Source organism: Heterostelium album, assembly GCF_000004825.1.
Source record: "Heterostelium album PN500 unplaced genomic scaffold PPL_scaffold13, whole genome shotgun sequence".
NCBI lineage: Eukaryota > Evosea > Eumycetozoa > Acytosteliales > Acytosteliaceae > Heterostelium > Heterostelium album.
The window spans coordinates 279,878-307,806 of record NW_008805075.1 but is presented as its reverse complement, the minus strand read 5'-3'; the positions used below and the strand labels follow the sequence as shown (position 1 = coordinate 307,806).

The following is a 27,929-nucleotide window of genomic DNA, read 5'->3' as shown; positions in this document are numbered from 1 at the left end:
ATCGATAGCTGCTGTTTGAAGTGCACCACATCGATACTGAAGAAGAGGTAGTAGGTCGCCACCTTGTGGTGCATCATAGCCCACAATGCAAGAATACTAGGATCGGTCTGGCTGTGTGACCAGCAGTGTCGCAGCATATTGATACCCTTCCTGATGAGCAGGTAACTCGCCAGTACCTGATTGGAAAGCGTCGACTTTAGGATGTAGGAAGCGGCTTTTCGTAGGATGACCTTGGTGGACATTGGCATCGAACGTTGAGCCATCATCAGTTTCTCTTGACCCATTTCCACCCAACGAATCAACTCGGCAGGCGGCACCTTTGGTTGCATCAAGCGCTTCTTTGCTTCGAAAATCAGCTGTGAACCCGCTGCATAGTCAATCACAGTTGGATACTTTACTCGCGATTCCACTTCAACAATATCATAGATCGATATAATATATCTTGGATTGGTTGTAAACTGATTGAAAGCATCGGTATTAATCTTGATATTCAACATCTGAATGATACGGAAAACCAATAATTTAATATCAAATGAATTTCTCAAGTCATACCTATAATTAATTAATTGATACAATAATATTAATATATTAATACACCACCACTTTAAGTAAATCTCACATATGTTACATCAATCAACTTACTCGTTACATCTCTCACTCTTATTTAAACAATTTGGGAATGCTCTGAGTGCTGCGAATTTAAAGTTTCCGGGTGTGGATGAACTCCAAAAGGTTTTAAACTCACACGATCTCTGTACATTCAAGAGTAAGTCGAATACCTCTGCAACGATTACCTTTGGTTCGTCGGACGGTCTGTTGGTCTGGTCCATCTTCTCTCTGAGTTTGGCCAATATCAGCTTCTTCCAGACACGAGCAACCAGCTCGGTAAAGAGAATCGACTTGAAAGTACGATCCTTGAGAAGCTGACAAATCGCACCAAGATATCTGATATTGATTCCACGACCATGCAACAGATTCACCATTCTCAGCAACTCGAATGATTTCTGTTGATAGGCATTGTAGCTATTACAATTTACAAATCTCTTTAAATCCTTTAAAAACATGCTATCGAAAAAGTCATCAGATGCTTCGCACACTGTATCCTCTTCCTACAGAAAAATCAACAAACAAAAGAAAAGATTAGAATGGAACCGTTATGATGAATGTATAATAGGTTACTTACCAATGCTTTTTGAATATAAGATGCACATTCAGGTATAATTGTTTTATGATATTTCGATGTCATTTCTATCACTTCTTGGTTGGAGTCATCTTCGTCTTTTCCGGTTTGCCAACCGGAGAAAGCGTCTGGACTCAGTGGAACGTCGGATTTCAATATCAGCTCTGGACGCAACATGGAGTAGAAGATCTCACGACCAACTTTGCCGTGGATGTGTGCAGGATATTCAGGTGGGAATGCACGTGCGAAATCCAACATGTAGTAACGACCGTCAGTTCCCTTGTGTATCTCGAGGTCGCCCGGTCCGTACATCAACTTGGGCGATGTCAGTCCAACCATATGTCCTTTCGTATTCATAATCGCCGCCAGTCTTTCCATCTCCTTTTCAATAATCGGATCACTGTTGTGAATGGTTTTACCACCGTCGTTCGATCCATAGACAATCGACTTCTTGGTGATTGGTAAGTTCGAAATGGCCAACAAACGATAGCCACGATAATCGATGATTGCCATCAGCGGGAATCTAATCAGCCCATTCGAATGCTCCATGAAATGATTCAAACCTTTCAACTCGTGACCAGCAGACTTTTGTGCCTTCTCATCGGATCGCGAAGTATCACCATACATCCAAAGACCAGGTGCAATCTCAACATCCACAACAAACTTGAAAATGATATCCTGACACTTGTATTTATGTCCACCGGCAACACCACCCAACGACAATGGTTTTATAGTCTTTTGATCTTCCGGTAAGTTTCTCTCTGAAATAATAATCTTTCCAAAGGTATTGGCGCAATATACAAAATCTAAACAAAATCAAAATCAATAGCAAGTTAGTAAACTCACTTAGATGTTTATATATCCCTTTATAAACAACAACAACAACACATACCATTAGCAACAATAGATAGGTATTTATATTTATCTTCTGCCTCTGGTAAATCCATTATGTATTGGAATTTCTCGTTCCAAGTGTAATCTTGTCCGTCCTCTCTTTGACAACGTTCCTCCTCTTTCCATATGTTTACTTTCGGAGTGTTGTGGTCGAGTGGTACGTCTATATCGATTGGTTCTGTGTTGTTGGTGGTGTAAGCGAGGTAGGAAGATGAAGAATGGTTCGAGTCGGCATACATATAGCCTTCCGATGAACTCAGTGAATCCGATGCAGTGGTGGTATCGGATGGTGTCGATCTAGCTGTATCGATATATAAATAGGATGAGATGTTTGATGCTGGTGAAGGTGAAGGTGAATACGATGAGGAGTTGGCAGAGTGTGTCGATGGTGAATAAGGTACATAGGAGGTTGCAGGTTGTCTAGTTGTTGTCGTTTCGCCATTATGATTGACCGTATACAACGAGTATCCCGAATGATTGAAATTGTGTCTGTATCCATGATAGCTGCTATTGTTCACCTTGTAGCCAGCACCACTATTGATCTCCTTGTTGATTCCTTCATGTGGAGTTGGATTAGCTGGTGAACTAACCGATAGTTTATCATGTTGATGTTGATGATGTAGTTGTTGCTGTTTCTGTTTATCTTGTTTACTATCTTGTTTATCTTTATTATTTTCTTGTTGTTGTTTAATATTATCTAATTGTTCTTTTGTTGTTGTTGTTGTTGCTGTTGATGTCGCTGCTGTTGGTACTTCAATGGAAGATGCCGATATTAAATTTGCAGTTGAACTGTTTGAAGATGAAAGTAAATCTACACTGGTATTGCTTGTGTCCAATGGTGAGTCTGAATCTATAGGACCGACCAACTTTGGTGAATATATTGAACGATAGACTGTATTTGGTTCACGGGTAACATTTGCCCAGTTACCAATTGGTATTATTATATTTGGATCACCTTTCATGTCTACTGCGACATCATCATGACTGTCAGACGTCAGATTGATATCATCTATTTTCAATTGACTTATATCACCATTTGATTCCATTTTTGTTTCTTTTGTTTTTTCTATTGTATTGTTTTGTTTGTATTTTTTAATATTATATTTAATTTACACAAAAATAAATAATGCGTTTGTTTGATTATTTAAATAAATACTAAAAATTACTAAAAATATTAATTTTATTCAAAAATAATAATCGAATGATAAATTTGTTGTAGTTATATACTATTTTTTTTTTTGAAATACACTATTTTATAAATTTTTTTTTACTCATAGTAATTTAATATTAAATGTGTTTTATTTGTTGTAATTTATTTAATTTATTTGGATTGTTGCAAAAAAAAAAAAGAAAATAAGCAAAAAAAAAGGGTGATAAAATAAAAAATGAAAAATAATAATAAAATTATTTTATTATTTGATATGAATGGTTTTTTGGTTGATTGGAATAATAAAAAAAATAACTAAAGAAGAAGGAAGAAGGTGGAACAACACGATACACCAAATTAATTGTCGAACACGACCTTTTCTTTTGTTTTGATATTTTTATTTTTTTATGTTTTGAGTCACTGGTGATAACACAATTATATCAATATTGCCCAAAAAAGTTTAATTTTTGTATTCCATATAAAGAGAACTTAAGTTCGATGTTAACGCGGTTTTTTTTTTTATTATCAATATAATTAATTAACACACTTTTTTTTTTTTTTTTTTTAGAATTTTGCAAAAACAAATTTTTATGAATACTAGGAAAATGAAATCTCTCCAAAATTGAAATTTTGTAGATCTGTTTTTTGAATTTTAAATTAGTTTTTTGAAAATTGATTAAATTACATACTTTGTACACTTAAACATTTATATATATATATTATTTGAAAAGAAAGATGGGACCAAAACCTAAAGTATCAAAAGGAAATGATGGTAAGTAGTAACAATGATGTTTCATTTCATTTCAAATTGAATTAATGTCTAACCTTTTTTTTTTTTTCTTTTTGTTTTTTCAAGATGAGGAAATGGTAATTAGTTATTTTAAAAAAGTAAGTAAGAATTGGAACAATAATTGTTAATAGTAATATCAATGCAAAAAGAAAAGTGGTGTATTTGCTAACCATGATTGATTGTTATATTACATTATAGAATGCAAGACCTTTTAGTCCACAACAAATAGAATCGGCATTCCCAATGCTGGGAAAAACAAAGACTGTAAAACTGTTGAAGTTCTTGGCGGATAACGGTAGGATCATTCAGAAGGAGAGTGGCAAGGCATTCATCTATTGGTATGACCAGGACAATGAGCAAGATAACCCGGTCGATGAATATGGACAGCCACTGGTACAACAGGTGTCAATAGACGATTTGAATCGATCGAACGCCACACTGAAATCGCAACTCGACGAGTTGGAGCAGCAGTTGAAATCGATACAGTCGAGCACCAAGGAGTTGGCTGGCCAGCTGACCAACTCTGAGATTGCCAGCAAGATAGATACACTCGAGAAGTCGAACGCTCAACACGAGACAAAGTTGGCTGCCTACAAGAAGAAAAACGTTGTGGCGTCTGCCGGCGAGAAGAAGAAACTGGAAGCGAAACACGATAAGGCAAGACGTGAATGGGTTGCCCGTAGAAAGATGTTCAAAGAGGTGTTGGACACCATTCTAGAGAGATCGTCAAAGAAAAAGAAAGATCTACAAGAGGAAATAGGTTGGGAAGCTGATGAAGATCTCAACATAACAATCATACCCGATCGAACAAAGAAAGATAATTCATCAACATCATCATCTTCATCTGCACCCGAATACAAACGTCACAAAAAAGCATATTCATAATCAATCCATCCATCAATCCATTCATCCATTCAATATATAAATCTATGTAAATAATCAAATCGAATCGAATCGAATCGAATCATAAACATTTCACCAAAACAATTGTAGTAGTTTTATCATTTTAAACATCATCGTCACATGATAAAAATCAGATTAGCTCTAATTAAAGATAAATCTAACATGATCTGTTGCAAACACCAAGATTCTTTTCCTGATTTTTAATTGGAACTGAAAACCTTTTGATTTAATTTTCTTTTGATCTACTCTTTTCATTGTCCATAATAATTCAACATCATCATTGTCTTCATCAATTAATATAACAATAACCCATATCAATGATAATAATAATAAACAATCTTATTTCTCAGCTCCATGTAATAATAATCTTCCCTTTAAACATTAATAATAAAATGTTGACCAACAACAAATCAGGAAATGTTTTAATAATTTTTTTTTAATATGCATGATTGTGAACAACTTTTCATTTTCACTATTATTTCATTTCTTTTTTAGTTAACCAAAAAAAATGAGTAGTGAAACATCAAGTAGTACAACAACTACTACTATTAGTAGTAGTAATGATGGAAATAATAATAATAATAATAGTAATGTTGTGATAAAACCATTGAATATCAATATTGGTATCATGGGACATGTTGATAGTGGTAAGACAAGTCTTGCTAAAGCATTGAGTACTAGCTTATCGACTGCAGCATTGGATAAGAGTCCTGCAAGTCAAGAAAGAGGAATAACACTGGATCTTGGATTCTCTGCATTTCACTCTGAGCTACCGGATCGATTGAAATCACATCCAGATGTAATTGCAAACAACTACAATCAAATACAGTATACTCTTGTAGATTGTCCAGGACATGCATCTCTTATTAAAACGATTATAGGTGGTAACTATCATTAATTCATAAATAAATAATCGCAACCAAACTATATTCTAATTACTATGTTATTTATCATTTAGGTTCACAAATCATTGATATGATGTTTTTGGTCATAGATATTACAAAAGGAATTCAAACACAGACTGCCGAATGTATAGTAATAGGTGAAATAACATGTAAGAAAGCAATTGTAGTATTAAACAAAATAGATCAACTGCCTATTGAATCAAGACAAAATAAGATTGATGTTGTATGTATTGTAAAACTTTCGACCTCATAGTTAGTTAGTTAGTGATCTTTGTTATTGACAATCAATCAATCAATCAAAATAGATGACAAACAAATTAAAGAAAGTATTGGAAAAGACATGTTTTAAAGATTCACCTTATGTTGCCATCTCTGCTAATCCATCATCTTCTTCGGATGCTGCTCCTGCTTCTGCTGCTGCCACCGGTGATAATAACATAGGTGTAGATAGACTGATTAAAGAGTTGACCAACTATGTAGAGTTACCTAGACGAGATGATCAAGGACCGTTCCTCTTTGAATTCGATCACTGTTTCCAAATCAAAGGACAAGGCTCAGTGATGACGGGTACAGTGCTAAGAGGTTCAGTAGAGATTAATCAAAACATTCACATTCCACAGTTGAATATCGAAAAGAAAGTGAAATCAATGCAAATGTTTCATAAACCCGTGAAGAAGGCATCACAAGGTGATCGTGTCGGTATTTGTGTCACGCAGCTAGATGCCAACCTCTTGGAGAGAGGTTTACTCTGTACACCTAAAACAGTTCCACTGCTAAACGGAGCAATCGTAGCCATTGAAAAAGTTAGATTCTACAAGAATGAAGTTAAAACAAAATCACAATTTCATGGTAACTGTTATTATTTTAACTCAACATAAGCTTAACTATTAACTAACATTGATTGATCTATTTGTTATGATTTTAGTTACTATTGGTCATTCAACAGTGATTGCAACAGCTATATTCTTTGGAAATAAAAAACAACAAACAGAACAACAACAACAACAACCAGAAACAATGATTGAAAATATGACATTGAATCAATTCAATTCAAAGTTGGAATATAGTTATTTAGATAGTTTGAATGCAACTGGACAAGAATATCCGGTCGGTTCGCAATATGCATTGTTGACATTTGAACATCCTGTGTTGTGTCCTCTGAATAGCGTTATCATTGGATCAAAGTTGGATGTGAATCTCGATACCTCCAGTTGTAGAATAGCGTTCCACGGTGAATTGGTAGAGGGTATCGATGTCACCAATAAACAACTGCTCAACAATCATCTTCACATCTACAAAATCAAAGCGAAAGAGGGTCAAATCGAGAGAATACACAGCGAATCAACATTGATCGGTAAGAATATATTTGGAAAAGATACGGATCTATCGAAATTTATTGGAATGAAAGTTATATTTGATAATGGTATGTTTGATGTGTTGTTGTTGTTGTAAAATAACAAAAGAAAAAACAAGTCAAGCTAATTCAATTTGAAAAACTAATTAATTATTTAATGTTATTTTAAAATAGGTGTTGTTGGATTGTTGGAATCTGGTTTCGGAAAGACTGGAAAAGTAAAGATTACACTACCTGCATCTGTAGATATAAATACTATCAAAGTTGGTGATACTTTTAAATTGCACATGAAGAGAATGATTTTTGATAAGGAAAAGAAGAATAAACAGGATTAATTAATGAATGTTTAACATTGTTGATTGATATTTTTAAACATTGTAAAAACTAAACTAAACAAAACCAAACATTAACTAAATTAATTATGCTAATTTTGACTATAATAACTATGATGAAAAACTAAACTAAACTATTTTATGTATTAAACCAATTATGTTTTTTAAAGTACAGATTCTTCTCCACCTTGAGGAGTATCAATTCCACCACCTGTTACATTTTCACTTAAAGTTAAAGCTTTAGCGATTTTGGCAACCTAGAATGGAATAGAAGATAGAAGAATAAGTTAGTATAACCTCATCAATCAAAAATGACAATGAATCAATTGATTCATTATAAAACTATTATTTACTTGATTATCCAAGAAATTGAAAAGGTGTCTCGATCTAATATTCTTTACTGCCTCGGCATTGTTTGTATCGAATGCATTGATTAACTCAAGAGCAGTCGTACCTTCTTGACTGTGAAGGAAGCTAGAATGACTGTTGTTGTTGTTGTTGTTGTTGTTGTTAGTTATATTTGTTTGTTATGTTTGCTAATTTGTTGATAGATATTTACTTTAAAAACTCTTCATATCTTCTCTTGGCAGATACAACATCATCGATTGCAAGTAAGACAACGATTGCACTGAGACATGATTTGTTAAGGTCGTGTGTATTGTCCATCTTTACAAACATCTTATTCTGATTGATCAGTTGATCGACTGCCTCTAAATACTTTTTGTGTCTCAACAACATTGAAATGGTCAGCTTGAACTTGTCACCCGACAGATACTCCTTATCATCGATATCCAACATCTCACAGGAATCCATCAATAACTCTAATGCTTGATTTACATCTGTCTTTTCCATCATCCTTTATAATGTTATTTAAACAAAATATTAATACACACAGTTATTAACACACAACTTTACTTGAAAACTTGTTTGTTTTATCTTGCAAAATCAATTCTTACATTGCAGCTTTTGTCATTGTATCGGCGGCTGTCGATGAATTACCATTGATTCTATATATTCTACTTGCTTCCACTAATAATTCGATTGCTTCTTGTTGGTTGTTCATTTCCTTTGCCATTGCAGAGGCCGACTCCATGCTCATGGCAGCCAGAGTGTAGACATCGATACTCTTTTGACACAAAGCCAATCTTGTGAAACAATATTTAGCCAAATCGTACATCTTACAGGTTCTATAGTTCTTTGCTGCCTTCTCATAGGCAATAGCTGCATTATCCCAATCACATTTCCATCTCAACAATGTTTTAGTTGTTCTAAAAAAATACAATAATAACAATTATAAATTAATTAATTAATCATTCAATTAATCAACCAATCAACAAATATCTATCAACTATCCAATAGTAGTAGAAGTAGTAAAAAATAACCTTACAATTTATCACCTTCCTTCATGAAAGCATCGGCTTCCTTCTTTTTAGCTTCAATCATTTTCTCTGACATTTTTTTTCTATTTCCTCTGTTATTGATATCTAAACAATATTAAACTTTAAGCTAACTAACAACAATAATAATAGTACTATATATAATTCAATAATTATAAATTAAAATAAAAAATAAAAAAAGATAGAAAATTAAAATAACAAAAAAAAAATAAATTTCAGATTTTTGTGTGTATTTTTGGTGAATGTGAGGTTGGTGTTGTTTCGAACCACAAAAACTTGGGAATTAAAAAAAACACACATAACTATTAAACACATCGTGAATTGAAATAAATAACAATGTCAGTCATTCGATGCACTGCTGTTTGATTCTATTTAATTTTATTCACATTCACAGTCGGATAGTATTCAGCATAATAATATAATATTATTATTTAAATATATTATATATGTTTTATTATATTTATTTTTTATTTTAAAATAAAAAAAGTTTATAATTATTATTATCATTTTATTTATGTATGTTTTGGGAATGAGTTTTTATTTTTATTTTATTTTTATTATTATTTTTTTGCTTTAGTGTTGCAAACATTGTATAAAAAAGTGTTTATCCTGGTAAAGGATGGGTTTCTTACTCCCGCCATCGTTAAGTTGAAACGAACGATAGATCATTATTTTTTTAGATTTTTTTTCCCATTGAATTTTTTGATTTTTATTTATTTCTATTTTTTTTTTTTTGTTGAAAATATTTTTGTTTTTGTTGCACCTTAGTAAAAGTCTGATGAAAATATTTTCATTCCATCTTAACGGAGAAGGAAAAACAACAATATTATTTTATTCTACTTTATATTTTATTTATTTTATTTTATTTAAAATACAATCAAATCAAATCATAACAACCGAGTCGGTCAGTCAATCAGTCAATCAATTAATCATCATATCATTTAGTTAAAATAGATATAGATAGACAAGAAGATTGATAAGATCGATACGATAGTGATAAAATAGATAATATATTTATAGTTAAACTTGATAATATTGATTTTCATTCGAATTCCATCGTTAGAACAATACATAAAAGTTAATATATATTATAAAAGGTATTTTTTTATTTTATTTTTTTGCTTTAACATTTATAAATAAAAATAAAAATAAAAATAAAACTAACAATAAATTGCTCAATATAATAGTAGTATCAACATCATTGTATAGATAATAATAGTAATAATTGTATTATTTTTATTTGTTTTTCTCAAAAATTAATTAGTTATAATTAATTACTTTTAAATATATAGCGCTTCATTTTTATATTCCTATTTTTCTTATTTATTAATACGCACAACACAACGTAACCAAACACTTTTTTTAAAAAACACATAATTTGACGAACGAATCATCTTTTGTCGTAAAAAAAACAAAAAAAAAAAAAACTACCCTAAAAAACAGAGAATCTAAAATATGGGTAAATCAAAGGATGGATCTAGTGAACCACTTTTAGGTGGCGGTGGTGATAGTTCTGGTAGTGGAAATGTTAGCAACCCATATAGTTTTATGTATCCTGGAAAAGGACAACAGTCATCGTTGAGATTGTCAAGCGATGGAAACGATCTACCCAATGTACTGTCAACATCATATAATAACATGGCACTGAATGGTGATCCACATTCCAACAACAACAACAATAACAACAACAACAACAATCATAACACAGTCGGTGGTGATGACGAATCTCCACTCATTGGTACCACCGATGAAAACTTGAATCTCGGTGGACTACCAACCAAAGTCAAAAAGATCGACGGAACATCCGAGCATAAAATCGGACAACTCTTGGCAACTGCAATCTGTGGTAATGATGTAAGTTAGTTACAATCAATCAATCAATCAATCAAGATATGATTTCTAATATATTTCCAACAACAACAACAAAATATTTCAGATCACTTCAAGTATTTTCTATACATCGAGTTTGTGTACTGCAGCAGCGGGTATTTACGCACCGATTTCACTGTTGATTGTATGTTTTGTTTTATATTTGTTTAGAAAGGTGTATGGTGAGGTAGGAAGTGCGCTGCCACTGAATGGTGGTGCCTACAATGTGCTGCTCAACACCACCTCCAAGCATATCGCTTCGCTTGCCGCTGCACTCACAATGATTTCCTATGTCGCCACTGCAGTGGTCAGTGCTTTCACCGCTATGAAATACTTTGAAGGATTGGTACCGAGCATCAGTGACAAACCGTCGACTGTTGTGCTGCTCGCCATTTTCGCCGCACTCAACCTGATCGGTATTGGTGAGTCGGCAATCGTTGCATTCATTATCTTTGTATTCCACATGATCACGCTGTTGGTGCTGGTGTTTGGTGGCTACGGAATCTTCTTTTACAAACACGATTGGTCGGTGCTCGTCGATAACATTCACGGAAGAACACCACCCAACTTGATGCCGGGAGTGAACGCGACTTCCGACGCGTGCTCGCCAGACTCTTTCACATGGCAAGGACACAACTTTGCCTACAATATCTACTTTGGATTCGGTGCTGCCATGCTTGGTGTCACCGGTTTCGAGACATCGTCCAACTTTATCGAGCAGCAAGAACAAGGTGTCTTCCCAAAGACACTTCGTAACATGTGGGCGATCGTCACTTTCTTCAATCCACTCATCGGTTTGTTGAATCTTTGTTTCCTCCATATCTGTGAGATCGCCGGTAGCACAGACGGTGGTGTGCTCGCTACTGTCGCCAGAAAATCTCTCGGTGAATGGTTTGCCATTTGGATTTCAATCGACGCCTGTCTCGTATTGTCTGGTTCCGTCATCACCAGTTATGTCGGAGTCATCGGTCTCGTGCGTAGAATGGCACTCGATCGTTGTCTGCCACAGTTCCTCCTCATTGAGAATCCCTGGAGAAAGACCAATCATTTCATCATCGTGCTCTTCTTCTGTATCTGTACATCGCTATTTATTATATCTGACTTTGACACCACCGTATTGGCCGGTGTCTACACCATTGCATTCTTGGGTGTAATGAGTTTATTCGCAATTGGTAACATGTTATTGAAATACAAGGTAAGCAGCAAGCAAGCAAACATTATACTAATAATCCAATTCCTTTCAACAAATACATGTGAACTAATTCTTTTTCTAACAATAACAGAGATCAAGTTTGAAGAGAGAAATCAAGTCACCATGGTTAGGTGTCATTTTCTCACTATGTTTTGTTCTCACTGCTTTGGTTGCCAATATCATTGGTGATCCATCTACAGTTGCCTATTTCGCAATCTATTTCGTTGTCACTGCAATGATTATCATGGTTATGTTTATTCGTGCAAAGTAAGTAACAAACAACAACATTGTTAGTCCATCCATTTACAACAATGAAATCTAACAAACTTTTTATTTCCATCAATCTCCTCTAGATTATTAAAGATGATTTTATATTTCTCATTGATTATTTTGAAGAAATTCAGAAGACCAAGAGAAAGATTGGCCAATTGGATCGGTCAAGCCATCACCAAGATCAATTCACAATCGGTTGTGTTCTTTGCCTCGAAGGAAGATCCAGCCTATTTGAACAAGGCCATTCTCTACATCAGAGACAACGAGCAAACCAATTGGATTCGTATCGTACACTGCTACGACTCTGAAAACCCACCATCAAACATCGCTGAGAACGTTGCATTCTTGGATAAGATCTATCCAAAGATCCGTATCGATTTGATTACCGTCGCCTCACCATTCACTTCACAAGTCGTCGAAAAACTCTCTGAAACATTAGACGTACCAAAGAACTTTATGTTTATTGCCTGTCCAAAATCTCATCTCCCACTCACCATCGGAGAATTAGGTGGAGTAAGAATGATCACATTTTATTAAATCAATGATTTGTGTTTTATCGATAAACAACTACAACTTCAACTATACACCAACAACAACATAAATAAACAACAACAACCAACCAACCAACAATAACAACAATAGTAATAATATAATATTATTTGAATAGTACAAATTATTATTAAAAATAAAAACGAACAAGAAAATACGAATTTTTTTACAACAACACAACAAAATTGAACCTATATAAATTGTTGTAATTTGTTTGTTATTTTTATTGATCAGAGAATGGTTGTTCAGGAACAACAAAAAACACGATTATTATAAAAATTGATTCTTTTGATTAGATCACAAACTTTCAAAAAAACGACGATACAATTTTTGGATTGTTGTAAAATGAAAAGTTTATTGGATAATACATGATGGTGGAGTTTTTGACTTTATTTTATTGGGGCACTATAAAATTTCAAATTGATTGGGTCAAACAAAAACCAAAAACAAAAAAATAGATTCGTTATTTGAACACCTAAAGGAGGGTAGATATCTCCGTTTTTATCAAAAAATCAGCAAGACGTTAAAGATAGGATCAAAATAACTTTGAAATAAAGACATGGGTGGAAAATTTGGTATCATCTATAACGATCTAGACATTTTCATTCCGGAATTTGACCTTCGTCAGAGAAAAGGTTTGGTTTTTTGTTTTTATTTTTCATTAATAAATAAGAAATTTAATAATGGGTAAAAATAAATGATTAATATAGTTGATGATGTGATGTTCATATCAAAAGAGAGGTGGAAGAGGAGGAAATTGGAAGTAGCTAATCGTCACACAACAACACATGGTTTTAAAACAACCAAACATATCTATCTATCTATCAAAATTAAATTGAAAAGCTTGATTTAACAAAAAAATTTGCAGACTATACAGGTTTTTTTTTTGATGTTCAAGGGATACATAAGTTCACATAACCTTGATCAAGCAAACTAGCCTACAAGTCCTACTTTTATATTATAAGAAAAACAACAATATTTTGGAAATCTCCTGAGTGTTGGTTTAATCAAGTATGACTGAAAGTGCAAATGGGCAAATCGATGTATCATTTTGATAAGAAATTGTAAGTTTACTGACCACCACAAATGATTAACTTAAAAAAGGATCTAGAGTTCCAGAACTTTAATCAATGGGTTCAATCAACTATAAATACTCAAACAAGATTATAGTATTTTCCATTATCGATTATCGAATATATATCTACAAATAAATAAACAATGTTTAAACAATCTATCATCCTATTGGTTACCTACTTAACAATTAGTACTGCCATTCCATTTGGTCAAGTATTCACTGGCCAAGCTTCATACTATAACGATGCCGGTAAATAAAAATTACCACAAAAATTTTAAACATCTCAATTTATATTAATGATAACTGTAAATATAGGTACTGGATCATGTGGAACTTCAATCAATGCTGCTACTCAGATGTTGGTTGCTGCTCCAGCTGCTCATTGGACTTCTGCCAATCCAAACAGTGATCCACTCTGTAACAATGTCTTCATCAAGGTTACTTACAACGGAAACACAATTACAGTTCCAGTCAAGGATAAATGTCCATCGTGTCCAGCCAACAAGATAGATCTCTCACAACCAGCTTTCTCTGCTTTGGCCAACACCGATCTTGGTATCATTCCAATCACCTGGGAGTATGTAAGTGGTTCAACTGGAGGTTCAACCACCACCGGTCCATCATCAACTACCGGATCAGGCAGTTGTGGAAACACAGCTACCGTTGCCGCCGGTGAGGGTTGCTATCAAGTCTGGACCGCTAAGTGTGGTAAGACATGGGACCAAAACGTATTCAACCAATACAACCCAGGTGTCAACTGCAATGCTCTCCAAGTCGGTCAACAACTCTGTTGCGGTAGTGGATCAGGTTCATCGACCACCGGAACTGCACCATGTTCAATTAAGAAATCAGTTGCTTCTGGTGACGGTTGCTACCAAGTCTGGACTGCCAAGTGTGGAAACGCTTGGGATGAGCCAACCTTCTACTCCAAGAATCCAGGTGTCAACTGTGCTGCTCTCCAAGTTGGTCAACAACTCTGTTGTAACTAAAATATTACTTTCAAAACTTCACTTATCTTTTAATAAATAATTATCAAGATATCATCATTTCAATAAATTTAAAGTTTTCTTTTTTATTTAAATGTGTACCTGAATCATTGAAATCATTGGTGTTGGAGACAGGTTGCCTGATGGATAATAAATTATAAAGATGAGCCAACTTTCTGTCCAAGAATCCAACCAAGAAAGAATGAATAAAGAACATATATGTTTTAATTTATATAAATTTATTTACTACCTTTTTTGAGAGTAAAAAAAAACAAAATAAAAAAAATAGAAAATAAAGAAGAAGAAGTAAAGCCAATGGCAATAATGCTAGAATTTAGATTACAATTGGATCTGTGTAGGTTTGTTTGCTTGCTTACTTTCTGGCTTGATCATATCTTTCAGCAACGTTGCTCCAATTTACAACTTGCCAGATGTTCTTCAAATATTCTGGTCTGGCGTTCTTGGACTAAAAAAAAATAATATTTTGGAATCATTAGTTATAATCATGTTATTAACTTTAATAATAATATGTAAAAATCATACTTGGAGATAATAAGCATGCTCCCAAACGTCAATACCCAACAATGGAGTAAAGTCAGTCAATGGATCTTGATTGGCACAAGTGTGGATGAGTAATCTCTTTGACTCATTGCAATATCCTAACCATCCCCAACCAGAACCTTGAATGGCAGCAGTCTTTGTATTGAATTTCTCAATGAATTTCTCAAGTGAACTGTATATATATATTGATAATTATAATTTGTTTGTTAAAAAAAAAATAACAAAAAAAAGTAATGTAATTGTATTCAAATGCTACTTACCCATATTGTTGGTTGATTGCATCGGCCAATGGACCGGTTGGAGCAACACCACCCTTTGCATTCTTTGGTGCCAAGTTGGTCCAGAAGATGCTGTGATTGACGTGTCCACCACCGTTGAACTTGATGGCTGGCTGGAGTGCGATGCAACCAGCGATGTTCTTGGCGGCCTCGCATGCAGCGTACTTGTCGAGTGCGATATTCAAATTATTTACATAGGCTTGATGATGCTTCTCGTAGTGCAACTTCATGATGTCACCACTGATCACCGGCTCCAAAGCACCAAAGTCATAGGGCAATGGTGGGAGTGTGTAGGAGTTCGATACACTTCCGAACGATCTCTTACCGACCATATTCATCAACTGACCAGCAGATGATTTATTGATTCTACCAACGAAATTCATATCTATCTATCTATTTAAAATGAAAAATATTAATTTATACAATGAAAAATAAAAAAAAAATGTAAAAAAAAAAATAAGCAAGTTCACATTAATATTAAATCATTAATCATCATTTTTTAAAAAAATCAAATGGAATGGAAAGCTTCTGTTTAAAAAAAATAATTAAAATGAACTTCACAAGTTATCTAAAAATTTTTTTTTAATTAAATTCTTAAAAAAATTAGTAGTTTCAAACTTTTTGTTTTATTTTGTACAGTCATTTATATTTAAATTTTTTTAATTAATTTTAAAATTATCACAAATTAAAAACACACATATAATATAATATTATATATCTATTTAAATCAAAACAAACATATAGAAAAGAAACAAAAAAGACATTAAAACTTTAATATTTATATATTATTTCCTACAAATTTATAAGAAATGGTAATTATTATAGATATAAATATAAATATCAATACTCTATTAAATAGTAATACTAACAATGCATTTTGATGATTATTCTTAGAATCTTAATCACTTTTTATTTCAAGGACAGCAGGGTGGTATGCCAGCAACAGGTAAATTCAACCAGAACTATTGTGTTATGAATATTGCGATTGCAGGTAAAGCTCATCTTGAATCTGGTGGAAAGAGTATGTATTATCATTAAGAATAGAGAATATAGAGATTAAAAAGTAGATTGTTAGATTATCTAGATTGATGTTAATAATAATTATTATATTTGTATAGTTTTATTACCACCAAGTGCATTGAATACACTCAGTCGTTTACATATTCAATTCCCAATGCAGTTTGAAATCTCCAATACAGATAAACATAGATCTTCACATTGTGGTGTTTTAGAATTTACAGCAGAGGAAGGTGTTTGTTACATGCCGAAATGGATGATGAACAATCTTCAACTGAAAGATCAAGATATCGTTACCATAAAGAGTGCTACACTTCCAAATGGTCAATTTGTAAAGATTCAACCACATACACAAGCTTTTCTAGAGACTGCCAATCCAAAAGCAATGTATGTATATATTCAATATCACCATCTAATCTACTTACTCTACTAACCAACAACATTACTAATTCTTTATTATTTACTCTCTATGCTTGTAGTTTGGAGAATGCATTGAGAAAGTTTGCAACGTTAACAAAGGCAGAGGATTTCGTGATAGAATACAACAACAAAAACTATACATTGAGAGTGTTGGAGATCAAACCGGTGAATCCATCGAATGCCATCTCTATTATTGAAACTGATATATCTGTAGATTTTGCACCACCCTTGGATTCGAAACCTGAGGAAACCTATAAGCCACAAACCACAGGATTCACATTTGGTACAACTAGTGTTGCCAAGCTCATTCCACCTGGAAGTTCGAAAAAACCACAAAACGATTCCGACGAAGAGGAGTCATCGGATGAAGACGAACCAAAATTCAAGGCATTCGGTGGTACCGCTGCCAGATTGGACGGTAAGAGTGGAACACCAAGTACACCACCAAAGAACATGTTGGGAACATCACCAAAACCACAAACCAATTCTCCACCCGTAAGTGAGCTCATACAATACATATCAAACTTTCAAACAAAAAATCCATCTTTATTACATCTACTAACAAATCGTAAATCTATTATAACCATTTATAGAACAACAGCAATAACAAGAGTGATAGTAAGTTTGTGCCATTTGGTGGAAAGGGATACAGTTTGAAATAACACTAAAATTTATAAATGGAATATTGTAATGTTGTTGATATTATGATAGTTAAAAATAATAATGTATAAACTTAAAAACAAAACAAAAACAAACAATAAGACTCGTTTTTATTATGATTTTCTCTATTTTAATTAATTTTGTTTTATAATATTAATTAATATCACTGACTTTGACCAACTAGAAAAGTATTAGTGATAAAGTACACTGAAAGAATCATTATCCAGTTGCTGGTTTTGTAACTGATCACATTATTGGAACACAATCAACTGATTCCCTTGGTCTTGGCTATCCTATCAGTTTGTATTATTTATTATTAGAGAATTCCACTTGTTTTTGATATTATATTCGAGTTTAGTTAATTAGAAATTCAAATAAAAAAGATGCGCCAAAGTTAGATACTGCTAATAAATCGAGGTGCCAACATTGCTTAAATAAGATTCCTAAATAATTTTATTTACAAAAACTATAATCATTGTTATACTTATAAACGAATATTTATTAAAAACTTTCGCTCAATAATAATATGGTGTTTGAATCTAGATTGAACCTTCATGAATGTTAAAAATAGAAATTCACCCAAGAACAATTTTAATAAAATTAAACCGGTTTAATTTTGAATTCAAACTTAATAAATACACAGATACAACGATTATTAAAATCTCAATCATTAACTTTCATTATCATATGATATATTGTGGAGAACATGATCACTCAAATATTCTTAATTTAAATAAAATATTTAAATAAAAAATAACTATAAAATAAATTGAATTCTAATGTACATATACATTTTAAATTTAAAATAAAATGAATAATATTAATCTAATAAATATACATATGGCAATGGATTACTATAACGAACAATACAAAAGCAAGATAGGTAAAGATGCTATTCAAGCCGGTGCCAGCATCAAGAATCCATTGAAGTCAGTAGATATCTCACTCTCTGATACTCAAGGTGGGAATTACACCAACTCACTAAAAGCGATAGGTAAGATTCAATAAATAGAAATGAAAATGTATAAATACTAATTAACAATAATCCAGATAACCCTTTTTTATTCCCCTAGCCTCGTCTTTGAATCCCAGAACAGGAATATGGTGATTATTCTAAAGAATTTGTCAATCTCCAAATCAAACAAAAAATAAGATTGTAATAATTGTTTTTATTAATTTGATAATCTATGATAAGATTATTTCGAAATTGAATTGTTTACTTTTATTTAATTTTGTTTTACAATAATATATTAATTGATACATACAACGCTCTTTTGTTTGTTTTTTATTATTATTCTTTTATCTAACTTGATGCATGACTCCATCAAGCTTTGGTGCATCCAATGGCTTGGCGATGTGAATACTGTCCAAACCGACTTGAGTCTTACCACCGTCACCTCTAACTTGGTCATTGACAGTGTCCAACTTTGGTGCACTTACTGGTTTGGCGATGTGAATGCTGTCCAATCCAACTTGAGTCTTACCACCATCACCTCTGACTTGATCGTTGACAGTGTCCAACTTTGGTGCATTGACTGGCTTGGAGATGTGCATGCTGTCCAAACCGACTTGAGTCTTACCAGAGTCACCTCTAACTTGTTGATTAACAGTATCTAACTTTGGTGCATCTTTATGTATATCAAGAATTTACAATTAGAAATAACTGTCGAATTTTAAAACCAATCAAAAAAGAAAGTGGAATTTTCTAATAATACATACTGATTGGATTGGCAAGACCAAGGGAATCAGTTGATTGTGTTCCAATAATGTGATCAGTTCCAAAACCAGTAACTGGATAATGGTTCTTACAGTATACTTTATCATTAATACATTTGTAGTTGGTCAAAGTCAATTGCCAGTTACATGTTTCACCTAAATATAATTTGAAATTTCATTAAAAATGATTAATATGTGTAAAAAAGAAGCTTGCTATATCCAACTTGATGCATGAATCCATCAAGTTTTGGACTGATTGAAGTATTAACATTACACTTGACTCAACTCACCTCAGCTCATCCAAATCTTCTCATCTATTCTCTCTCTCTCTCTCTCTCTCTCTCTTCCTCTCTCTCTCCATAGTCATTCATAGTATTTCTTACATTTGAAACACATCTTATGCCAACAGGCTTTGGCGGCTGTGACACTGTATTCGGTTAATAGTGTTAGTTATTATTTGTTTTTCTGTCAAACACACGATATAACTACATACCCTTCCAAATCATAGACTCTAACTCCACACTTTTTACACTTTCCTAATGTTGCCATTTGATATGATTCGTTTTGTTTTGATAATAAACTTTAATAATAAATAAATAAATAAATAAATAATAAATATACAATGTAAGGATTTTGAATAAAATGATTAATTAAACTCAGGTAGTTTGGTAAACTTTATTGTTTGTTGTATTTTTTTTTTTTTTTAGATTTTCATTTAAAAATGTGGGTTGGGTTTTTGCTCAACTTTCACATAAAAAAAAAATAAGGTGCAAATGCTAATCTACACCATGTCAAACAATGTCACCCTTAACTCTCCTTATTTTATCTAATTTGATTAAAAACAAACAAGATTTAATAATTCATTATTTTTTTTTAACTATTAATCTATTTTGACAATTTTTTTAAAAGAATCCTTCGTATATCTAAAAAAAAAAAAACAATTTACTTATGTACATTTAAAATGAACTAAAACAAAAACATTATCAGATTTGAGATTAAAAAAAACATAAATAACAAAATATAATGATCATGATCATAACAAATATATATGCTAATTATTAAAAATCTGATGTAACGATACTGTTATTACCATCATCCATCTCACTTGGATCGCAAAATAAATAAAAATTAGAAAAAATCAAAAAAAAAAAAAAAACAAAAAACCATTTAAAGTTTTTTTTTATGAATTTTGATTTATTGTGTGTAAATAATAATCAGGTGATCACAGAATCACATCTTCATTTAGATATATAATATTTGTATTTTTATAGATAAAAAGAAAATAAATTAGTTGTAAAATTTGAAAAAAGAAAAGAAAAAAGAACAAGAAGATTGGAAATTTTTAGTTAAAATATATAGTATAAACAAAAAAGATGGTATTGATTACAAGATATTTACCATCGACTATTGAAAACAATAGACCATCGTTGGAAGGAGTTCAATCGAAAGAACAGATTGTCGATGCAGTTCTACATAATACTACAGTGGGACTGATCAATCAGCTGATGGTGCTGGCCGATCACGCCAATAGCATCTTCAGTGGCTTGGCAGCGGAAACATCACAGGTCACTGCACGTCTCAATAAATTGAATGGTCGTCTCGACCCGTTGATCCAGATGGTCAACCAGGTTGAATCGTATCATCAACGCACCAGCATCGATACGATGAACAGTCGTCCACGTGCCGAATACCACGCGGAAAACCCAGAGAAATCACAGTTGTTCACACACGCCTCTGTGCCACAGAGCGTCACACTCGTCTACAATGAAAAGTGCTATCCACCACCCAGCTTGCACCTATTGGATCCCTACATGGACGAGGGACAACACTCGCTGAAACTCTACACCAATCCCGACTTTTTCATTGACGAGTGGATCGCCGAGATGCAAAAGCAGCGTGAGGAAGCGCGTCAACGTCGTCGTGAGCGTAAGGAAGCACGTCTCAGAAAGAAGGGTGAAAAGGGTGACGCCCAAGCCGAAGTGAAAAAGGTGAAGCGTTTGCACAAGGTTCGTTACGATCCGGTCACAGGTGAGAAAATTTTGATTCCTGTAGATGGCGCGCCATCGCCCGCCGCACCGTCTACGTCACTCGCATCACCATCGACACCACCCACACCAGTCTCACATTCATTCCCACCACCACCCCCAATCAATAATAACAGCTATCCATCACCACCACCCATTGGCTTGTCCAGTTCAGTTCCACCACCACCCATCAACAATAATTATCGCGTTCCACCACCACCCATCGGTGTTTCCACCCCACCTCCAGCCATGCCAAGTCACCGTCCTCAGTCGGTGTACGGACAGCCACAGCCACCCGGCAACATTCCAACTTCATACGCACCAGCACCAGCTCCACCACCCCCACCTCCAGTCAACACCAACGCGCCAGCTCCACCACCCCCACCTCCCATGGCAGCCAAATCCGGTTTGGCCGCTGCACTCGAAGGTGCCTCCCTCAGACCAGCCGAAACCAAGCCAAAGGCTGCCGATGCTCGTTCCGATCTTCTCTCGTCAATTGTCGCCGGTATGTCATTGAAACCAGCTGAAGAGCGTAAGATTCCAGAGGCACAACAACAAGTTAAAACTGAAGCAGTTAGCGTCGCCGACATTCTCGCAAGAAGAATTGCATGGGCTCCTTCAGACTCTGAAGATGATGATGACTCTGACGATGATTCTGATTGGGATTAAACAAAAAACAATAACACATAATCACTACCCATTTTTTTATTTCACATTCCAATGTTTTTTTTAATACAATCAAAAAAAACAAAAAAACATTATCTGTTATATTACATCACTACCTGTGGATATTTATTTTTATTGAAAAAAAGTTTATTAATTAATAAAACTAATAAAAAAATTAAAATTCAAATCCAATTTCCATTAAACATTTTAAAGAAAGGAAGTTTTGTTTGTTGAAACAAACAGGTGGTGCGAGTATGTTATTACCACCAATTTTCATGGACAAGAAAAATGTCGACCAAATAGGTGTGTTAAATTTAAAAAAGACTTTTGTTGTTGTTGTGAAAACAACACACAAATTGGAAATTGAAAATGCTCCTACATGAAATCGGATTACTTATTACCGAAAAAAATGTTTAAAAATTTTCTGAGGATTTTTCAATTCAATATTTTTTTTTTGGTTTTGAAGAATTAATTTTCTATTTTTTTTAAAATTTTTGCAACTTTGGTTTGAAGCCCCAGCGCCATTCATAAAATTATCTGATTGATTTTTTTGTTTTTCTTTTAAACAATAATACTATATTGGCAAATATTTAAAAGTATAATAGATATTTATCTTACTAGTAAATAATATAATAATTTGCAACTCAACTTTTAAAATATATAAAAATCAACCAATAGAAAGAAGAAAATGAAATTCGCTATCGTTGGTTTGGTTCTCGTTTGTTTAGCTTTGCTGAACACACCTTCTTCAGCATCAATTTCATCAAATTGTGGCTACACCTCAAAGAATGGTACAAAATATGACTTTTCCGAACTTGCCAAGTACGTCTTCAATTATAATAGTTGAATCGTTAAATTATAATATTTGATATTAACTATATATCTTTTCTTTTCTTTTTTTTCTTTTTTTTTTTAGCAATTATACAGAATATTCATTCACAATTACTAGTGGTGTCTCTAACCTTAATATGGTATGGTTATAGAATAGTTAATTTGATACTAGTAAAGCGGTTTGTTACAGATTCTAACTAATACTATCTTTCATAAATCAATCATGATTTTAGTTGTTTTGGTCGATCTGCCAACCAGCACCAACTTGTGTCAACCAAAAACTCGGTGACAATGTTGCAGCCTGTCAAAACAGTAAGGGAACCTACTTCAGTTTGGGTCTTGTAAGCTCAATGACTGTCAAAGATTTGGCTTCTGAGAATCAAGGTGGCATGCTCTCCTATTCCAATCCAAAACAATGCCAGTCGAGTACATTGCCACGTGTTCTCGAGCTAGATATGCAATGCACTCCAGGTGCCGGTTACGTCATCAAAGGTGGCGCTGAAAACCCAACCACAAAATGTCTCTATCAAGTTTCATTCAGCTCTGGTTATGCCTGTCCAGGTACCCCACACGAAGGTGGTACACCAAAGAAGGGTGGTCTCGGTGGTGGTTGGATCTTTGTCATCATTTTGGTCGTTTCGATTTCAGTCTATATTTTAGTTGGTTTGGCCGTCAACTTCAAGGTTCGTGGTCTCAGAGGAAAGGAGATGTTCCCCAACTACACTTTCTGGAGTGATTTCCCAGGTTTGATGAAGGATGGTGTATTATTTATTAAAGGAAAGGTCACTGGTAGTGGTAGTTCAGCCGGTGGTTACCAACAAGTATAAAAAGAAAAAAGAAAAAGAAAAAAAGAAAAACAAATATAATATAATATATACTTTTTTTTTGTAAAACTTAAGTAAAATAAAATAAAACTATTAAAATATTTAATATATATATCTTATATCTTTATCTTATTCATTATTTTGATCTTATTTATTTATTTATTTACTATTTTACAACATTTAAAGAATCTAAATAACTTTATTTATGATATGATTGGTTTTATATTTTAATATACAAAAAAAAAAGAAAGAGGAAGAAGAAGATGATCATCTTCTCTTTCTTTATTCAACTTCCTTTAATTTCTTTGAGACGAAATCGGTCCATTGATTAACTTTGATCCGTTTTGATATCAACTCTTCGAATACATCTGTTGAACTAATGTTACAATTCTTTCCGTGTGCCATTGCATCTGATTTCAATGACAGAATCATCCAAGAGAATGCAAATTGTTTAACTGCTGTTACATCGTCTTCATCTTGAAGTTGTGGTGTTTCTTTTTCTTTTTCTTTCTCTTTTTCTTTTGATCTCTTTCCAATTGTAAAAGCTGATTTCTTAAATATTCCTGTACTACCATTACCATTACCATTACTATTACTATTATTATTATTGGCACTATTCAATTGTTTTGCTTGTTCATATAAACTCTTTACAGTTTCATTTAATGTCTCTTTTTCTTTCTCTAATTGAATAGTTCTATTTTCATTTTCTTTTAATTTCTTTTGTAGTTCCTCTATTTCCTTTGAATTGTTATTACTATTACTACTACTAGATTTCTTCTTTAATGCCTTTTTTAAAGTTAAAGTTAAATTAGTGATTAATACGTATATCTAAACATCAATTTATTCTACTTACTTCATCTCTTTCTTTTGTAATCTTTTCGATTTGTTCAGTCTTTACTTTAATATCTTTAGCTTTCTCTTGATTATCTTTTTGTAATCTATCTATTTCCTTTGATTTCTCTTGTGACTCTTTTTGTAATCTCTCTTGTTCTTTCTTATCTGTACTACTATTATTATTTACTACTGCTACACTTGCTTGTTGTTGTTGTTGTTGTTTTTGTGCTAATACTCTCTTTTGTTCATCAAATGCTTTCGCTTGTTCATCAATTACTTTCTTTTGTTCTTCTATCGCCTTTGATTTCTCATCTATTGTCTTCTTATGTTCTTCTATTACCTTTGATTTCTCATCTATTATCTTCTTTTGCTCATCCAATGCTTTCTTGATCTTCTCTACCTCTGCTTGTAGTTGTTGTTTGTGTTTATTGTATTCTAGTAGTTGAGATTCATTTTCCTTTGTCTTTGAGTTGGATTCCTCCAGTTTCTTCTTTAGTTGCGCGACTTCATCTCTCTGTTGTTGTAGCTTCTCCTCTGACAGCTTGTTCTTCTCTTCCATCTGTTTACCGTTGTCTCTCAGCTCGTTGAGCAGTTCACCAATGCTATCCTTCTCCTCTTGTAACGCTTTGTAATTCTCTTGTTCCTCTTGCAGCTTATTGTAGGTCTGATGCGAATAGGTCTCAAGAACCGATCGTTCCCTTGCATCTTCCGCCGCCTGCTTCAACAGATTATCGATCTTTGCATTGGCTTCGTCCAGTTCCTCCTGTAGTGACTTCTTGGTTGTCGACTTTCCAAGATCGTCCGACGATATCTTGTAAAGTATAGTATTGTTAAACTCATATAGTACATTGAACTCCTCGACCATCGACTTTACAATATCCATAGTATAGTTGGTTGCATTCATCATCGTTTCGAACGACTCTTCCTTTGGTCTCAACATTGTCGGTGCGAAAACAATCGCTATATTAGCAGATGTCATCTTATTCTTCTCTTGATGTAACTAATTCGAATTCGAACAAATAGTTGTTGTTGTTTGTTAATACAAGTTTTTGTTTTGTGATAAACACAGAGATCAATCAATCAATCAATCAATCTCAAAACAACATACCTGTACAGTATAGAGGAACTTCAATACCATTTGTAATATCTCTTGATTCTCCTTTGGCAGTGCAGATAGAAGTGATTTGATAAAGGCAATCTTGGCATTCTTGTCTTTGATATCGTAGGCACCGAGGAAGTTCTTGTACAGCTCGAATGTGAGAATCGGTTCATCCATATCTCTCAAGAACATCTTCAGAGCACCACTGATAGTGTGTTTATCTACAATCTTTGAAAGATCTACATCTTCATCTAAATTTAGTTTTAATTAATAAGCTTAGTTTTGAACTCAAGATATATATAGAGAGAGAGAGAATGTGAACCAAAAAAAAAAAAAAAAACTTACCATTTTCAAATGACTTTTTCAATTCTTTTACTCTTGTTATGTTACCACTGATTCTACAGATACCTTCTAGCTCCAGACAATTGTCAGTGAGGTAACCAATCAATTTCTTGAGTGCACTGGAAACCACTTGTTTCTGTTTCTTCTTTTTCTCACTTGGTTTCAATATTTTCTTTAGTGTTTTTAGAGACAGCCGCCTTTTTTTTGATTTCCTTTGTTGGAGATGTTGCTATTGGCTCCATTATGTTGTTTTTTTTTTTTGAAATCTCAATTGAGATAATATTATCTGAAATAAAGATTAATAATTCAACTAATTATAATAATAGTAATAATAAAAATACAAAAGTTTATAAATAAAAAAAATAATATAATAAATATAAAACTATTATTGTACAGATCTTGTTTGGATGGTTTCAATAAAGATCAATAAAAAAAAAAAAAAAAACAGGTCCATTGGGTCATTAAAAATATAATTAATTAATAAAATGATCAAACGAATTCAAGTAAAAAGGGCTCATTGCAATCAACGATTTACATTTTTTTTCAAAATTATTTTTAAAATTTTAATTTAATTTAGTTTTTAATTATTTTGGATCCAGCAAAAATAGTAAACAAGTTTATTTTTTATTTCTAATGCCCTTGTATTTGGGTAGCTAAATACTGACAAAGATTCAAAAATTCATCAAATTGTTGTTGATTTTGAAACTAACATTTCTTTTTTTCACTTATGACAAAATAAGAATGTTTTTTTTATTATTTTTAAATAATCAATATAGATCGATATTCAGTAGAGTAGGATACATATTTTCAAGAAAATAGTAAATAAAAATAAAATATAATTTATTTATATTTATATTTTGAGATATCTTTATTAAATATTATTATTTTAAAAAAAATATAAAAATAATATATATTTATATATTTATTTTAAGGAATATATTCCCTAAAAACTTTCTTTCTTGTTTGTATTGTAAGATTGTCAATGATTCCAACCTCCCCACACTCTGCCATTACTTTACAAAGTTGAGCTATTCGTTTTGATGTTTTGCCTGAATCTTTTGAAGTGGAATCTGTTTGATATCCAGCATCTAGGTATCTTTGAATGGCACTTATTAGTTTTTCCTTCAACTCCTGATGATTATCCCATGTCCTTATTTTTCTTGGCTTTTTATTATTATTCCTAGTCGACGATATCGTTCTAACTTTGAAAGTTATCTTATTATTTTCATTATTCACATTTTTATTTTTAATATTATTGTTTATGGGCTTCATTATTTTATTTTAAGAAATAATTTGTTTTATCAAATGAATAGTCACCATTACATAAAATAAATAGATATTAAATTTTATTTATTTAAAAAGATATAAAAATCAAAGAAATAAAGAAAATATGACTTATTATATAATTTATTTAAAATATATTATTAAAAATATATTTTTTGTTTAATCAACATAAATAACTTTAGAATTCTAAATTGATCAAACTTTTAAAACTTTAATAAGAAATATTGTTCCACAAAATAATTACTACAAAACAAATGGTTTCCTTTATCATAAAAAAAAAGGGATTATTCAATAACTAAAAGTTTTTAAAAATTACTATTTTTAGTAAATTTTTTTGTTTTTCTCGCAAAAAGACGAAACCACAAAACACTATATGTTTTTGTTGGTTATTTTGAAAGTTTATATTGTGAGAGGTATAAGAACAACTTAAAACCAACGGGTATAGTTTATCGAATAAATTTAAAAAAAAAAAAACAAAAAAACTAAAATTGAATTACCCACTATCTCTATGAATTTGTAATTGAACC

At 32.6% G+C, this 27,929-nt stretch overlaps 13 protein-coding genes across 13 annotated transcripts; 8 read left to right on the top strand and 5 right to left on the bottom strand.

Annotated features, from left to right (window-relative positions):
• Window positions 1-96: 96 nt before the first annotated feature.
• On the bottom strand, window positions 97-3,120 carry PPL_11269 (uncharacterized protein; the record flags this gene model as incomplete). Its single annotated transcript, XM_020582026.1, has 4 exons — window positions 97-367; window positions 643-1,109; window positions 1,184-1,986; window positions 2,073-3,120. 4 exons carry the CDS (start codon window positions 3,118-3,120, stop codon window positions 97-99), a joined length of 2,589 nt encoding a protein of 862 aa, XP_020427329.1.
• An 836-nt stretch (window positions 3,121-3,956) lies between these two features.
• Window positions 3,957-4,896, top strand: hop2 (homologous-pairing protein 2; the record flags this gene model as incomplete). The annotated part of the gene is made up of 3 exons (XM_020582025.1): window positions 3,957-3,993; window positions 4,078-4,109; window positions 4,498-4,896. The coding sequence occupies 3 exons, from the start codon at window positions 3,957-3,959 to the stop codon at window positions 4,894-4,896; spliced, it is 468 nt and encodes a 155-aa protein (XP_020427328.1).
• Window positions 4,897-5,422: 526 nt separating this feature from the next.
• Window positions 5,423-7,508, top strand: PPL_11267 (Selenocysteine-specific elongation factor; the record flags this gene model as incomplete). Its single annotated transcript, XM_020582024.1, has 5 exons — window positions 5,423-5,798; window positions 5,873-6,042; window positions 6,125-6,668; window positions 6,745-7,242; window positions 7,348-7,508. 5 exons carry the CDS (start codon window positions 5,423-5,425, stop codon window positions 7,506-7,508), a joined length of 1,749 nt encoding a protein of 582 aa, XP_020427327.1.
• A 161-nt stretch (window positions 7,509-7,669) lies between these two features.
• On the bottom strand, window positions 7,670-8,960 carry snpC (soluble NSF attachment protein gamma isoform; the record flags this gene model as incomplete). Its single annotated transcript, XM_020582023.1, has 5 exons — window positions 7,670-7,762; window positions 7,859-7,988; window positions 8,065-8,361; window positions 8,462-8,773; window positions 8,893-8,960. 5 exons carry the CDS (start codon window positions 8,958-8,960, stop codon window positions 7,670-7,672), a joined length of 900 nt encoding a protein of 299 aa, XP_020427326.1.
• Window positions 8,961-10,357: 1,397 nt separating this feature from the next.
• On the top strand, window positions 10,358-12,773 carry PPL_11265 (APC family permease; the record flags this gene model as incomplete). The annotated part of the gene is made up of 4 exons (XM_020582022.1): window positions 10,358-10,756; window positions 10,839-11,966; window positions 12,055-12,230; window positions 12,368-12,773. The coding sequence occupies 4 exons, from the start codon at window positions 10,358-10,360 to the stop codon at window positions 12,771-12,773; spliced, it is 2,109 nt and encodes a 702-aa protein (XP_020427325.1).
• A 1,230-nt stretch (window positions 12,774-14,003) lies between these two features.
• Window positions 14,004-14,849, top strand: PPL_11264 (speract/scavenger receptor domain-containing protein; the record flags this gene model as incomplete). The annotated part of the gene is made up of 2 exons (XM_020582021.1): window positions 14,004-14,109; window positions 14,176-14,849. The coding sequence occupies 2 exons, from the start codon at window positions 14,004-14,006 to the stop codon at window positions 14,847-14,849; spliced, it is 780 nt and encodes a 259-aa protein (XP_020427324.1).
• A 68-nt stretch (window positions 14,850-14,917) lies between these two features.
• On the bottom strand, window positions 14,918-16,068 carry sod2 (superoxide dismutase; the record flags this gene model as incomplete). The annotated part of the gene is made up of 4 exons (XM_020582020.1): window positions 14,918-14,927; window positions 15,224-15,312; window positions 15,390-15,579; window positions 15,668-16,068. 4 exons carry the CDS (start codon window positions 16,066-16,068, stop codon window positions 14,918-14,920), a joined length of 690 nt encoding a protein of 229 aa, XP_020427323.1.
• A 426-nt stretch (window positions 16,069-16,494) lies between these two features.
• On the top strand, window positions 16,495-18,144 carry ufd1 (ubiquitin fusion degradation UFD1 family protein; the record flags this gene model as incomplete). The annotated part of the gene is made up of 5 exons (XM_020582019.1): window positions 16,495-16,543; window positions 16,605-16,706; window positions 16,804-17,089; window positions 17,182-17,740; window positions 18,103-18,144. 5 exons carry the CDS (start codon window positions 16,495-16,497, stop codon window positions 18,142-18,144), a joined length of 1,038 nt encoding a protein of 345 aa, XP_020427322.1.
• A 448-nt stretch (window positions 18,145-18,592) lies between these two features.
• On the top strand, window positions 18,593-18,790 carry PPL_11261 (uncharacterized protein; the record flags this gene model as incomplete). The annotated part of the gene is made up of 1 exon (XM_020582018.1): window positions 18,593-18,790. One exon carries the CDS (start codon window positions 18,593-18,595, stop codon window positions 18,788-18,790), a length of 198 nt encoding a protein of 65 aa, XP_020427321.1.
• A 291-nt stretch (window positions 18,791-19,081) lies between these two features.
• Window positions 19,082-20,047, bottom strand: limD1 (LIM domain-containing protein; the record flags this gene model as incomplete). The annotated part of the gene is made up of 4 exons (XM_020582017.1): window positions 19,082-19,410; window positions 19,502-19,654; window positions 19,882-19,925; window positions 19,992-20,047. The coding sequence occupies 4 exons, from the start codon at window positions 20,045-20,047 to the stop codon at window positions 19,082-19,084; spliced, it is 582 nt and encodes a 193-aa protein (XP_020427320.1).
• Window positions 20,048-20,871: 824 nt separating this feature from the next.
• scrA (Scar1) lies at window positions 20,872-22,191 on the top strand (the record flags this gene model as incomplete). The annotated part of the gene is made up of 1 exon (XM_020582016.1): window positions 20,872-22,191. One exon carries the CDS (start codon window positions 20,872-20,874, stop codon window positions 22,189-22,191), a length of 1,320 nt encoding a protein of 439 aa, XP_020427319.1.
• A 685-nt stretch (window positions 22,192-22,876) lies between these two features.
• On the top strand, window positions 22,877-23,846 carry PPL_11258 (autophagy-related protein 27; the record flags this gene model as incomplete). The annotated part of the gene is made up of 3 exons (XM_020582015.1): window positions 22,877-23,010; window positions 23,105-23,159; window positions 23,253-23,846. 3 exons carry the CDS (start codon window positions 22,877-22,879, stop codon window positions 23,844-23,846), a joined length of 783 nt encoding a protein of 260 aa, XP_020427318.1.
• Window positions 23,847-24,125: 279 nt separating this feature from the next.
• gacN (RhoGAP domain-containing protein) lies at window positions 24,126-27,390 on the bottom strand (the record flags this gene model as incomplete). The annotated part of the gene is made up of 5 exons (XM_020582014.1): window positions 24,126-24,629; window positions 24,697-25,677; window positions 25,786-26,027; window positions 26,122-26,315; window positions 27,122-27,390. 5 exons carry the CDS (start codon window positions 27,388-27,390, stop codon window positions 24,126-24,128), a joined length of 2,190 nt encoding a protein of 729 aa, XP_020427317.1.
• Between the last annotated feature and the right edge of the window lie 539 nt (window positions 27,391-27,929).